This window comes from Panthera uncia, chromosome C2, assembly GCF_023721935.1.
Source record: "Panthera uncia isolate 11264 chromosome C2, Puncia_PCG_1.0, whole genome shotgun sequence".
NCBI lineage: Eukaryota > Metazoa > Chordata > Mammalia > Carnivora > Felidae > Panthera > Panthera uncia.
In genome coordinates this window covers 11,241,440-11,255,796 of record NC_064810.1, presented here as the reverse complement: position 1 = coordinate 11,255,796, position 14,357 = coordinate 11,241,440, and the positions used below count along the sequence as shown (strand labels likewise).

The following is a 14,357-nucleotide window of genomic DNA, read 5'->3' as shown; positions in this document are numbered from 1 at the left end:
GAAAGAAAGAAAGAAAGAAAGAAAGAAAGAAAGAAAGAAAGAAAGAAAGACCCAGCACAGAGGAAGCACACGGCTGGCTGGTTACCTGCCAGGCTCTGAGCAGAACGCACAGTTGATGCAGTAGCCACAGCCCGCATGAGCACAGGCCTTTACACAGGCAAGGTTTCTGTTCGCCCGAAACTGCCCTTTCATGTGCCACAAAGGGCTGAATCTGAATTTAAATTTGATCTCTAAACACTGCCTTGAGACGTCTCCATGAAAACTTAACTGTATCCCCAGAAGGTTGCTGGTCACGTGCCAAGAAACACAGCACAAGAGAGCAGAAACTGTCAAAACATCTTGCAAAATCATGAAGGTCCAGGCCACAGCGCGGTAAGAGAGCAGAGGACGGCGATCTCCCTAAACGGAGGAAATGGGGCTGAGAGTTCAGGGAGGCCAAAGAGGTCAAAGAGCTGGAGTTTGTGAGGCAGAGCACAGACAGCTGAAGAGACAGGGAGCTGGGGAGAGGCACAGGAGGCCCCCCTGGAGTCTTCTGCTGAGTACTGATCAGTAGACAAACGTGAGCAAACGACCCAAGAGAAGGGAAAGAACACCCCCCAGAGCTGTCACAGGGCTGGGAAGACGTTCCAATCTCCTAAGCAGAGTGGACAGCTTCACAATACATGGAGCATGAAATGTATCTCCTTACTGAGGGGACAAATCAATCCTAGACTGGGGCTGCTCTCGTTCTGCCCACCAAAGCTTACAAAAGCAAGACTCCAAAGGGTCAAACTGTTTCCACGTGACCTAACTGCACCCAGGACAAAGCTCAAAAATATTTAAAGGGATGCCAAAATATCCAGCCCCCGACCAGCTGTATGCGAAGAAGCAAACAGGAGGAAAAAGACCCAAAATGAAGAGAAAGTAGAAATAATCAATAGGAACAGACTCAGAACTGACACAAGGAGATGACCATTGAAATAAGATATAAACAGGGGCGCCTGGGTGGCTCAGCTCAGTGGGTTGAGCGTCTGACTTCGGCTCAGGTCATGATCTCACGGTTCGTGAGTTCGAGCCCCACATCGGGCTCTGTGCTGACAGCTCAGAGCCTGGAGCCTGCTTTGGTTTCTGTGTCTCCCTCTGTCTCTGCCTCTCTCTCTCTGAAAAATAAACATTAAACAAATTTTAAAAAAAGAAATAGATATAAACATACTTCGTATGTTAAAGGAGGTGAAGGAGAGCATGAGCATGTGAAGAAGAAATCCGGAAAATCAAGCTAATGGAGACGACAAACACATGTCTGAGACGAAAGATCCACTGAATGGATGGGAGGAGTAGACACTGCAGAAGAGATTAGTGAACTTCAAGATTAACACCAGAAAGTAACCCAAATGAAACACAGAAAGAAAACAAAAACAAAAACCCCTAAGCATTAGTTGAGTGTGGGACGACTCAAGCAGCCCAACCTACACGTGCCTGGAATCCAAGGAGAATGGGATGGACAGAAAAAAATCTCTGAAGAAACCATGGCTGAATGCAAATTTGATGAACACGAAACCCACAGATCCAAGAAACTCAACGAACTCCAACAGAATAAATACGAAGAAAACTACATCACAGCACAGCATAATCAGATTCCTTAAAAACAGTGACAGAAAGTCCTTCAAGGACTTCAAGGCTCAGATCTTCATGATTTTGGCAGGTGGTGGTGGGGGGGGGGGGGGGATAAATTTATAAATGATGCCTAAAATACCTATCTTACCTTAAGAGACATTTGTTCTGAAATGCACAGGATCTGAGCTTCATTTTAGGGTTTGTTTTTAGAAGAGTGCCCCTAAAAAATACTTTTAATATTGTTTTATTTTTATATTTACTTTTAGTTATTTTAAAAACTTAATTAAAAAAAATCCAATCTCCTGACCAGGTTTTGTATATGACATGCATGATATGTATTAATTCTGATTTCTTGCTGTTTTTCTAAGTTTATTTCTTTTGAGAGAGTGAGTGAGCACGCAAGCACGAGTGGGGAGGGGCAGAGAGAGGGAGAGAGAGAACTCCAGTGCAGAGCCTGACACAGGGCTCGATCTCAGGAACCATGAGATCATGACCTGAGCCAAAATCAGGAGTAAGATGCTTGACTGAGCCACCTAGGTGCCCCTGTTTTTCTTTTTCTAATAACGATTCTTGATACGTTTTTTTTTAACAGGCTGTGGAAGCAGTAGTCTGGGTTCAAATCCCGGCTCTGCAATTACTAGCTGGGTGTCCAGTAAGCTCTGAGCCTTATTTCCTCATCCATAAAACAGGAACACCACCTGGTCCGTAAGTATTAAGTATTTAAGACACTTAAGTGGGAATTACAAAAGCAACATATATAAATCATCCATCTGAGCTCTCTGCTCATAGCAGGACCCCAATTAAATGGTTTTATGTAGGCCCTTAGACAACAGTGGAATTGTCACCTTTTAAAAGTTCTATACACTGTAATTGATTCAAGGGATTATATGTGTTCCATTCTGTATGTTGCTCTTAAAATGACGTGACATTTCTGTCAATGTTTTAGGTGTGATCAAGAAATTAGGCAACTTACCTAAAAAATATAAGTGCATTTTGAAAAAACACAGCTAGTCCTGGATAAACATCCGTATCTGCACATTCAAAGTAAAACGGGTTAGGAGATTACAAAAGGCGAACGGCAGTAACAAAGCATCTGTGCCGTTCATAATGACGTACTCTGTATAGTATAAAATACAGCTCTCATTCATCAACTCTAAGAAACCTATAATGAAACTGAAGTAGGAGAATGCCAATCTCATTCTCCCAAAACAAAGGATTGTTCTCACTGTGGATAACGGACCGTGAACTTAATAGGTTTTCTCTTTCACCCAAAGTAACTGCCATGGTTTGAGCTTCACCACAAGTGCTGGGGAAGCAGCGGCTCGTCCCTTTACTTTCCAAGGTCAATACCGTGCTCTCCCCTAGCTGCGGGTTTGCTTCCCACGGTCAGCTGTCATCCAGAAGCAGATGGTCCTCCCTCTGACTTATCATCAGGTCAACAGTCGCCTAACACTAGGTCACAATGTCTATGTCATTCCCCTCCTTTCATCTTGTCACATAGACATTTTATCATCTCCCATTGTCACAACAAGAAGGGGGACTAGTACAGGAGGTTTTAAGAGAGAAACTACATTCACATAACCTGTTACAATATACTGTTATAACTGTTCCATTTTATTATTAGTTACTGTGGTTAATCTCTTACTGTGTCTAATTTATAAATTTTATCATAGGTACTTAAATATAGGAAAATCATAGTATATTCAGGGTTCAGTCTTATCCACAGTTTCAGGGGGTCTTGGAACCTGACCCCTGTGGATAAGGTGGGAGACTATAGAAATACCAAATGCTAGAAAGATACACATTAAATTCTTGATGATCTTGTACACTTATTTTCTTTCATGAATTCAGGAGTTTTATTGTGCAAATATGACAGATACAAAATGCTATAAAAATATACAAAAAGATATAAAAACATTATAATTCATCATTCTGTTCTTTCACTGGATCTCCTCTGGAGGAAACAGCTACTATCTTCAAAGGAAGAGAAAAAAAATTGGAAATTACTTGAAGTTTCGTGGATTTTTAACTTTTATGAAACTGTAACTCTTGATTAAAAATATGAGAATTGATGGAAAAACCTTCAATTTTTAGCTTTCAATATCATAGCAAAAAATACAGCAGCATGGTCGAGAGCTCCAAGTCTGAGCCAGATCCCTGGATGTGAATCCTGACCCTACCAGCGACTAAATGTATGACCATGGGCAAACTAGTTACCTTTGATATGCCTTAATGTCCTCATCTGTAAAATGGGCATTTTAACAGCACCTATCCCACAGAGTGTGAGAAATGTGTGACCATGTATAGTGCTTAGAACAGTACCTGGCCCAGAAAGTGCTATATAAATGTTAGCAGCTATTATGATTAGTAATAGTTCAAGAAAAGCTGTATGGCAAAAGATCTGAAACATGGGTTAGAAATGCTCTCTGAAGTAAAAGCATATTCAGTTCATAAACAGAAAAGTACATATAATGCACACTGCCGTAGAAATAGAAAGATAAGATCCATAACTGAGAAATTTCTCAATGTGCACTAGTTATCTTTTTAAAAATTTTTTTAAATGTTTATTTATTATTGAGAGAGAGAAACAGAGCACGAGAGGGAGAGGGACAGAGAGAGGGAGACACAGAATCTGAAGCAGGCTCCAAATTGTCAGCACAGTGCCCGACATGGGGCTCAAACTCACGAGCCGTGAGATCATGACCTGAGCCGAGGTTGGACACCCAACCGACTGAGCCACGCCTCAATGTGTACTAGTCCTTTAAAAATTAAGACTGAATTGGGCCACCTGGGTGACAGTCAGTTAAAGCATCTGACTTCGGCTCAGGTCATGATCCCGTGGTTCGAGAGTTTGAGCCCCACGCCAGGTTCTGTGCTGACAGCTCGGAGCCTGGAGCCTGCTTTGGATTCTGTGTGTGTGTCTCTCTCTCTGCCCCTCCCCGGCTCATGATCTGTCTCTCTGTCTCAAAAATAATAAATAGACATTAAAAAAATAATAAAATAAAACTAAGATACGATCAACAAGGGCACAACCTTTACAAACTTAGTACTTCCCGAAACACCTTCCAGAAGTTATGATTTTTGCATATCTTCACAGTAGAAACTGTCAAGTTTCACCTGTTGCTTGAAGTAACTAAGTAGGCTTTCCAAGGAAATCACTAATATCACTTAGAGTCAGGGATAAAGTGAACTTAAAACACACTTCCCTATATGATTCCATTTATATGACACAGGCAAATCTACAAATACAGAAAGTAGACGAGTGGTTGCAGGGCTGGTGGAGAAGGTAATGGGCAGTGACTGCTAATGGGTGAGGGGCTTCTTTTTGGAGTGATAAAAATGTTCTAAAATTGAATTATGTAATGACAGCACAATTCTATACTAAAAACACTGAAACATATACTTTAAGTGGGTAAATTACTTGATATGCAAATTATACCTCAATAAAGCTGTTTTTAAAAAAGTGCTTTCCTTCACATGAGATTCATACTAGAACTGCGTACTCCATTAGTATTTTTAATTAACTAAAATAACACCTTTTAGATATATTTCATGAGTGGTATTATTTAAACATCAGTTAACCACTATTCTCTTGTACTGACTTATTTTGTGCCAAGTGAAAGACAAAGATTTCCAAAGATCAAACTATGAGACTTAAGGGGTCCTATCAAGAGTATTAAAAGGTTGGCTGGGGGTAAGGACAAGGAGATGTGATAGTTCAGCAGAGTAATAGATTCCAGAGGGACAGGGATCAGAAGATCAGAAGACACGTTAAGTGTTACGTGTTATCTGAAACAGATTCTCGTCTTTGGCGTGAGGGGAGAGAGCCAGTGAAACAGGTTGTTCTGATGCTTCTAGAAGCCCGTGCTGAAACTGGGTCCTGCCTTTCAACTCCACCCTAAAGGAAAGTTGTGGTGCCAGGAGTAGCCAGAAAACAGAACACCTGGGTGGAGCGAGCATGAATGTTTCTTCATGAAGACCACACACAGGTTTTCAGGCTCGCCCCTAAAACACTCCCTTGTACCTATGACTGAAACATTGCGGCTGATACTGGGGTTCACACCCCTTATCTGAAATACTTGAGACAAGGTATGTTTTGGAATTCAAATTTTTTCACATTTAAGAATGGTAACATGGGGCATAAATATCACACAGCCCCCCGGCTCTGTTTGGACCAGTATCCACAATCAAATAGAACCACATTCCCGCAAGAAAACATCTGAATACTTATTCAATGGAATAAAACCATAAGGAGCTCCCTGTCAACTTAGGTCGGGTTTTGCTGCCAAGGTCATAAAAAGCCTTGACTTTCAGCACTCTGTGGATTTTAGAATTGTGTATAAGGGACTGTGGACCTGTACAGGTTTCGCACTTTACCCAACAACTTCTGTATCTTCACACAGTCATATCTTCAAGCTAAGTGAATAGTTACACTAAATTTTACTCCAGGAAGAGTTAACAGACTAAGCCAAACATAAAAGACATATCTGGGGGCGCCTGGGTGGCTCAGTCGGTTGAGCGTCCGATTTCGGCTCAGGTCATGATCTCACGGTTCGTGGTTTCGAGCCCCGCATCAGGCTCGGGGCTGACTGCTTGCTCAGAGCCTGGAGCCTGCTTTGGATTCTGTGTCTCCTTGTCTCTCTGCCCCTTCCCGACTCACGCTTTGTCTCACTCTGTCTCTCAACAATAAATAAATGTAAAAAAAAAAAATTAAAAAAATAAAAAAGACCTATCTGAATCTCTATGAAATAAAGGAGGAAGAAATACTTACTTTGGGTAACATATGCACCAAAAAGAATCCACATGGAAGCAATAAGTGACCCAAACATCAACATGAAACCAATGAACAGCCAAACACGAGCACCTGTATGAAGAACAGGCTTTATGATTTCGCTCATTTCTGCAGCTCCGTCCTAAGAATGCGTAACACTGGAAATACTGTTAACCTAACGTATATTGTGCACATCAAAGGCAGTCACACATATGCATACACCTGCTGTAACAATTAACTGAATGACGATTTTAAAAACAAACAAAATACTGAAAGGGGTTAAGCCACACCCGGAAAGAGAAAAAAGGAACATTACCTTTCTACTGGCTAGAGAAACTAACAGCCTGGCAAACTAAACTAGGTGAACTTCTACGTAATTATATGACTAAATTGATTAACTGATTAATTAAACCCCCAAGCCATCATTAGCTTTTCAGGAAGAGTAACCTGGAATCCAAGAGCCATTGATTTTAAATAATAACGTTTTATTCGTGTGAACATTTATTCAGTAAACATGACTAAAATAGTACTTCTGGCAGTAACTTTAACTTTGTTAAGGATTTAAATAACACAAGCTTTTTTTCAAAGTGAATTAAAAACCTTCTGTATAATCATAACTAGTCCTATATAAAGAGACTGCTCTTTTCTGCTAATAAATCCCTCTTCTGCCAACATACATTAACGACTCAAAGGGCCTTTACCTGTTCTTCCTAAACAGCCGCTTTCATAGCTGTCACCTCTCACCTGAGCATTGGACACAGCATTTATCCTGGAACAACACAAAATCACCTAATAAGCTTTCATGCTGCTAGTATATTCACAGATATTTACATTCATTTAGAAGAGAGACATTTCCTACTTAAAGTCACTACCTGAATAACTGAACATATCTTTTAACTTCATGAATAGCCTAGCGGAGAGAAATGTTACATGCCTCGTATTTACCTAAACTACACCCAGAAGACAGACTTAATTTTTAGAGATTACTATCATTTGTCTCCAGAGATTACGAAAGAGGGGCCAATTTTCTGATTTCTTTGACTATTTTAATTTATACATGAATGACTCAGTGTGAGTCATAGTTTAAGGTTCTCATTATAATCAAGAGTTGAGTTTCTGTGTTAAAAGTCAAGTGATGTTCTCTGAACCATTTCTCAAACTCAGACATTTGGTCTATCTGTAATTAGTAGGCCCACTTTATTCAGCTTCTCTTGACATTTTTGTTAGAGTAAGGTGTGTTTATAGTAGAAATGTAGCCTTTTCTTAGCATCTTTACCGGATGTAAGTATTTCCATCTTCAGCAATTTAACTTTTATAACTCCTCACAGTATAAGGAAATTATATAATCTTAACATAGTTTTAAAAATTAATAAAAGACATCCACGGAAAGTTTCCAAACTCTTTCATGAAGTGAGATTTAACAGATAAACCCACAAATGATTTAATAAAAAAGAAAAGCCATAGAGCAGTCTCATTGGAGGCCCATCCTGCCCTTCCCCCAGCTACTGGCAAACACAGGTAAGCAACACATTAAAAAAAAATTATACTCCATGTTAAAAGTTGCACGTGTTACAATATTCAAGAATGATCCACTATGAAAAAATCTAGAAATGTAACATTTCTTATTACATCTAAGATGCCACTCATCTTTTAAGATGCACGATTATTTTTTTTTCACCACCAAGAAAAAAAAGATGATCAACTGTAATTATAAGATACCACTGACTATAAGAAGCACCCGGATATTCAGATACTCAAATATAAAAAATATTCTTGGTACTGATAAGTACTAATTGACCAGTTTAACAACATTATAAGGAGAAAAATCACACTATAACCTTTATGGGTGCTAAAATGATAGTGATTAGGGGCGCCTGGGTGGCGCAGTCGGTTAAGCGTCCGACTTCAGCCAGGTCACGATCTCGCGGTCCGTGAGTTCGAGCCCCGCGTCAGGCTCTGGGCTGATGGCTCGGAGCCTGGAGCCTGTTTCCGATTCTGTGTCTCCCTCTCTCTCTGCCCCTCCCCCGTTCATGCTCTGTCTCTCTCTGTCCCAAAAATAAATAAAAAAGGTTGAAAAAAAATTTAAAAAAAAAAAAAAATAAATAAATAAAATGATAGTGATTAAATCCAACACTCATTCTTGACAAAAAAATCTTAATACAATGGGGAAAAAATATATATCTTTATGTTAAAGATGGATTCGTCGCCATTGATTAAATTAAAAGGTTATCCCAGATAGCAGTAAACTATAAGGAAAAAATGTTTTTAGGAAAATGATCTTGAATTGAGAATTACCTTCATACTTACATGAAGAAAGCCAATGTGGAAAACACGCCACATGTGTGAAAGGCGTGGTTCAACTGCTCTGGCTTCGGGTACACCACAGCAGCGTCAATCATTATCCACCAACCTGTAAAAAACTTGCAAAAGAGTCCAAGGCATTAGACTAACGCTAATCCTTTGGCTTGGCATGATACTTGCTCTTTAACATTCCTGTATTTTTACAGACCATACAATATTTCTAGATTGAGCTCTGGATGTTGAAGTAGAAAAAATAAGAATCACTTGTTTACTTACTCTTGGTAGCATATGAGGTGAAGTTACCTAATCAAATCTGCGTAAGATTCTGAAGTTCTCTCAGTGCAAGATAAAGCAAAAAATTGTTACATGGGACGAATTATCTGCTTCTTTCATCCCCCATAATTCTGTGCACGGAAGCTCTCTTAACTAACCTCTAGCTAACCAGATCCTGATTACCTGACATGTCTCATTCTCTCTAGAAAACATTCCTTTTTAATATGCCCGCGCTCTTTTGCTTCCACAAATGAGCTGTGTGCTTACCAAGGGTCAGTTATCATGTCTCCAGAACTATTTAAGCCTCTATCATTTTAACCAATCATGTACTCTCGTTAAATACCGTGTAACTGACTGAACAGGAAGGAGTAGGTCAAATGTGATATTTCTATGTAAGCTACGCTGAAAAGACTTAGAGAAGTTGCTAAAGAATTCCACAGACAAATTACTTGCAGGGAACACGACCATAAAGTGCAAGAAAAGACTTAGAAGCATCACAGTTATCTTTACTTCCTGCTCTGGGTTATTATTTTTTTTTTTCTATTGGACTTCAGGTGTAGAACCGTATACTGGAAGAGATAAATTTTTAAAAATGTAGTCGATACTGAAATTTGCTTCAGAAATTCGGTGAGGGCAGGGCGTGATTGATGGAATGCTGAAGCAAGACCGGTGGGGATAGTCTTTGAAGCTGGATGGTTAAGTACGTGGGTTGAGCAGGGCTCTTTTACTATTCTCCCTATTCTTGTTTACCGTACATGCTCGATGTTTTTTATAATAAAAAGTTGAGGGGCACCTGGAAGGCTCAGTCAGTTAAGTGTCCAACTTCGGCTCAGGTCACGATCTCATGGTTCATGGGTTCGAGCCCCGCGTCAGGCTCTGTGCTGACAGCTCGGAGCCTGGAGCCTGCTTTGGATTCTGTGTCCCCCTCTCTCTCTGCCCTTCCCCTGCTCAGGCTCGCCCTCCCTCTCTCTCTCTCTCTCAAAAATAAATAAACCTTAAAAAAATTTTTTTTTAAGTTGAGAAAGAAAAACTGTTGGAAGAAAATTGGGCAAGAGTTTCTTCCACAAATTTCTTCCTCTCACTCTCCATCGGTGCTGCAGCTGGGGACAAGGAGCTGGTGCCCCCTCCCTAGAGCACTGCAGGGCTTCTGGCTCGGCCCCAGGTCCTTACTGCTGTCTACACATCCTGAACCTCAGTGAGTCACGACACTATTTGGTTATCAAATTCTCCGAGCCTGACGAGCTTCAAGAACGTATACATCTTGTATCATTAACTTAAAAATGCTACTGCCTACAATAATTGTATTATCACTTGAAGAAAAGGTACCAAGTTTAACAAATTTATAAAATCAAATGAACCCAGGGCCTACCATGTTTTGTTCAATAATATCTAGAACTCGAATTAATTATTGATACAAAATAATAGTGAAATAAATAGTTCTGAAAGGGTATTCAGGGCCCAAAGGAAGCGACATTAATTTTCAGGGCCAAAAATGAAGCAGAAATGTCACCAACCACGCTTTTTCACTTACCAGTACACCGGCCACCACAGAAGCCACGGCATTTCTTCTCTCACTCCAGTCAATACATTCACATTCTGGCCAACGGAAGTTATCTAGGAAGCCTGCCATGTTCACCCCGTAAGCATGGATTTTTCATTAAACTCTGTATTCTACAAATAAAAAGACAAAAAAAAAAATCAATCGAAGAAAATGTTTTTACGTAGTGAAATATCTTTTCCTTTCTTAAAGCTCTGAACACAAATTTGCTTTCTGTCCAAACCTACGGTTATAAAAAAAAAAATTAAATACTTCAATGAATACCTATGGTCATGTACGGAGGACTGTGTTGGGACACAAGGGGGAGCCTACTATTTATGAAATGAGTCTGATGGTTTTGAAACACGTCTGCCAAGTTCTCTGATGCTTCCACTTCACTGAGAAGTGAATCTATGTCCCTCCCCTTGAGTTTGGGCCACCAATAAAAACGGGTGGACCAACAGAGTAGAGGAAGTGATACTGGGTCGCTTCTGCCATACAGCTTCTAGGAGTAGACAATAAAAGGCAGTGAGTGCAGTTTGTAGCTCATTTTCTAGAACACTAACACCAGAGTTCTGAGTTGCCATGTAAAGCGTCCAAGGTCACGATGCTGTGAGGAGAGCGTGTATAGGGATTCAGGCCCACAGTTCCCAGACACCAGCTGGCATCGACTGCCAGGTGTGTGAGCAGCCACTTCTGGGTGACTCACGTTCCGGCTACTGCATTACTCCCAGACTTTACGCTTTACGAAGCCCCAGGTATACGGTGCAGACACACCATCCTGGCTCTGCCCTTTGCCAATTCCTGACCCACAGAAACCATAAGCAGAATAAAATGGCTACTTTAAACTACTAAGTTTTGGAGTTGTCAAGAATGCAGCAATCGATAACTGGAAGGAGACAAATCATGTGCATAAAGAACTGTAAGGGTACATATGACATGTTGTGAGAATTTTCAAGAAGAGTACGTTTAGATGAGGTGATCCAGGAACACCTTAAATTCCAAAAAGACAGGGGGAAAAACCCACAACTATTTGAAAGTACTGAAGAGTGCTGAAAAGCGGGCAGAAACTGGAGGCAATTTAACCCAGGAAAGAAAACACGGTAAGATCCACTTTTATGCAGCTTCCCCCCCTGAAGAACCCCTAGTCCCCCCACTCCCACCCCAGTGATCTCTGTGGTACGTCATGGCTAAAACCTGAGCAAAAATGCCACAGTCTTTTTGGCTTGAGGTATCAGAGGACGGAGTTTAGGATTATTAGAGCAGCTGGGAACTGAAAGAGGAAATCTTAGAAAGGGGCGAGTCACAGGAAGAAGCCCCAAACACTTTAATATAAACTTTCTTTAAATACCTGGCTAATCCCCAAACAGCACATGCATGAAGGAAACTCCAAGAAACCCAGCAGAAAAAAATAGCTGTAAGGCTAAAAGAACTAAACAGAGGGGCGCCTGGGTGGCTCAGTCGGTTAAGCGGCCGACTTCAGCTCAGGTCATGATCTCGAGGTCCGTGAGTTCAAGCCCCACGTCGGGCTCTGTGCTGACAGCTCAGAGCCTGGAGCCTGTTTCAGATTCTGTGTCGCCCTGTCTCTGACCCTCCCTTGTTCATGCTCTGTCTCTCCCTGTCTGAAAAATAAATAAAACGTTAAAAAAAAAAAAAAAAAAAAAAAAAAAAGAACTAAACAGAGAGTTTCCATGCTCCCCCCCTGCATGGTATTTTAGAGTTTGAGTTGCACCAAATTAGAGATTAGTAAACACTTTGGGATTACTCTCTAAGTGTGAAACCAAGTGTCTGCAATTTCAGGGTGATCAGCCAGTATTTTAACTGCCCAACAGAACAAAAAGCGACACTCCAGATGAAGATAACTGAATTGAGAGGGTCTATAATGTATCATCTACAATGTCCAATATGTAGTTTAAAAAAAAAAATTACTAGACAGTCACACAAGCCAGGAAAAATGTGATCTGTTTTCAAGAAGGAAAAAAAAAAGCAATGAATAGAAATAGACCCCAAAATGACTCAAGTATTGAAATTAGCAGACAAGGACTTTTTTTTTTTTAATGTTTTACTTTATTTATTTTGAGAGGAGAGGAAGGGTGGAGGGAGAAGGAAAAGCGTCTTAATTAGGCTCCATGCTTAGCGCGGAGCCCAACGTGGGGCTCAGTCTCACAACTGTGAGATCAGGACCTGAGCTGAAAACAGGAGTCGGACGCTTAAGCGACTGGGCCACCCAGGCACCCCATCAGACAAAGACTTTAAAGCTGCCAATATAAACACATTCAAAGACTTAAAGGAGCATGGTGTAAATAACTAAACTGATGGAGATCTCAGTGGAGAAAGAGATACTTTTTAATGTAAACTCTAGAACTGAACATTTTAATAGTTGAAAATTTAAATTCACTAAATGGCTTAAAAGATTAGAGACAGGAAAAAAAAAAAGGTGGTAAACTTGAAGAAAGATCAAAAGAAATTATCCAACCTAAAGAACATGGGTTTTTTTTTTTTCCAAACTGAGGGGAAAACAATGAACAGAGCCTCAACGAACTGAGGAACACTAGTAGTGGACCCAATATGTGTTTAATGCGGTCCCAGAAAAAGATAGAATGAGGAAGACAAGAATATTTGAAGAAATAATGACTGAGAACTTCCCAAATTTGGTGAAAAATATTAACTTATAAATCCAGAAAGCTCAGCAAACTCCAAGGAGTTTAAACACGGAAAACATCATGATCAAACTGCTGAAAATCAGAAATAAAAAGAAATACTTGGGGGCGCGTGGGTGACTCAGTCGGTTTCTTTATTTCAGCTCAGGTGATGATCTCACTGTTGTGAGATCAAGTCCTGTGTTGGGCTCCACGCTCAGTGTGGAGCTTGCTTAAGAGTCTCTCTCCTTCTTTCTCTGCTCCATCCCTACTCATGTGCACCCATGCTCTCTCTCTCTCTCTCTCTCTCAAAATAAATAAACTTGAAAAAAAATAGCCAAGAAGTAGCAATCCAACATGCATCAGCTGACGGATACACACATAAAATGTGGCAGTATCATACACTGGATACAAATTCAGCAATAAGAAGGAATGAAGCACTGATATGTGCTACAACATGAAGGAACCTCAAAAACATTATGCTAAGTAAAAGACATAAGACCACATATTGTATAATTCCATGTCTATGAAATGTCCAGATGAAGCAAATTTATAGACAGGAAGTAAATTTGTGGTTGCCTAGTGACAGTGGGGGGAGTGGAATAGGGAGTCATTGCTAATGGGCACAAGGTTCTAAAATTAGACTGTGGTCAGAAGATGGTAGGGGAAGGGAAGAGAGAGGCAGACCAAGAAACAGACTCTTAACTACAGAGAATAAACTGGTAGTTACCGAAGGGGAGGCTGGTAGGGGGATGGGGGAAATGGGTGATGGGGATTAAGGAGGGCACCTGTGATGAGAACTGGGTGTTGTATGGAAGTCTTGAATCACTAAATTATACACTTGAAATTAGCATTACACTGTATGTCAACTAACTGGAACTTAAACAAAAACTTAAGGAAATAAAACTATGGTGATGACTACACAACTCTGTAAATATACTAAAAATAACTGAATTGTACACTTAAACTAGCAGAATGTTATCATATGTATATTTCAATAAAGCTTTTTTATAAAAATGAGGATAAAATAAAAATATTTTCAGGTAAACAAAAACATAATTCATCACCAGATCTGCACTAAAAATAATGCTAAAGGAAATTCTTCAGGCTGAAGGGAAATGACATCAGATGAATCTCAGATCCACAGGGAGCAATGAAGAATACCAGAAATGATCTATATGTAGGTAAATACAAAAGACTATCTTTTCTTCTTTGACCTAAAAGATAACCATGTGAAGCAAAA

At 40.2% G+C, this 14,357-nt stretch overlaps 1 protein-coding gene across 5 annotated transcripts in view; it reads right to left on the bottom strand.

Moving 5' to 3' along the window:
* The window catches only part of TMEM50B (transmembrane protein 50B), a 34,425-nt gene that overhangs the window by 4,043 nt on the left and 16,025 nt on the right, over positions 1-14,357 (bottom strand). For 2 of the 5 annotated variants that reach the window (XM_049629297.1, XM_049629298.1), the window contains exons 2-6: positions 10,470-10,609; positions 8,672-8,784; positions 7,066-7,133; positions 6,365-6,457; positions 2,567-2,624 (exon numbers count right to left, since the gene is read on the bottom strand). In XM_049629297.1, the coding sequence (XP_049485254.1) occupies positions 2,567-2,624; positions 6,365-6,457; positions 7,066-7,133; positions 8,672-8,784; positions 10,470-10,568 (431 nt within the window). In that variant the 5' untranslated portion in view covers positions 10,569-10,609. The other 3 variants (XM_049629295.1, XM_049629296.1, XM_049629299.1) reach the window with 2 other exon arrangements.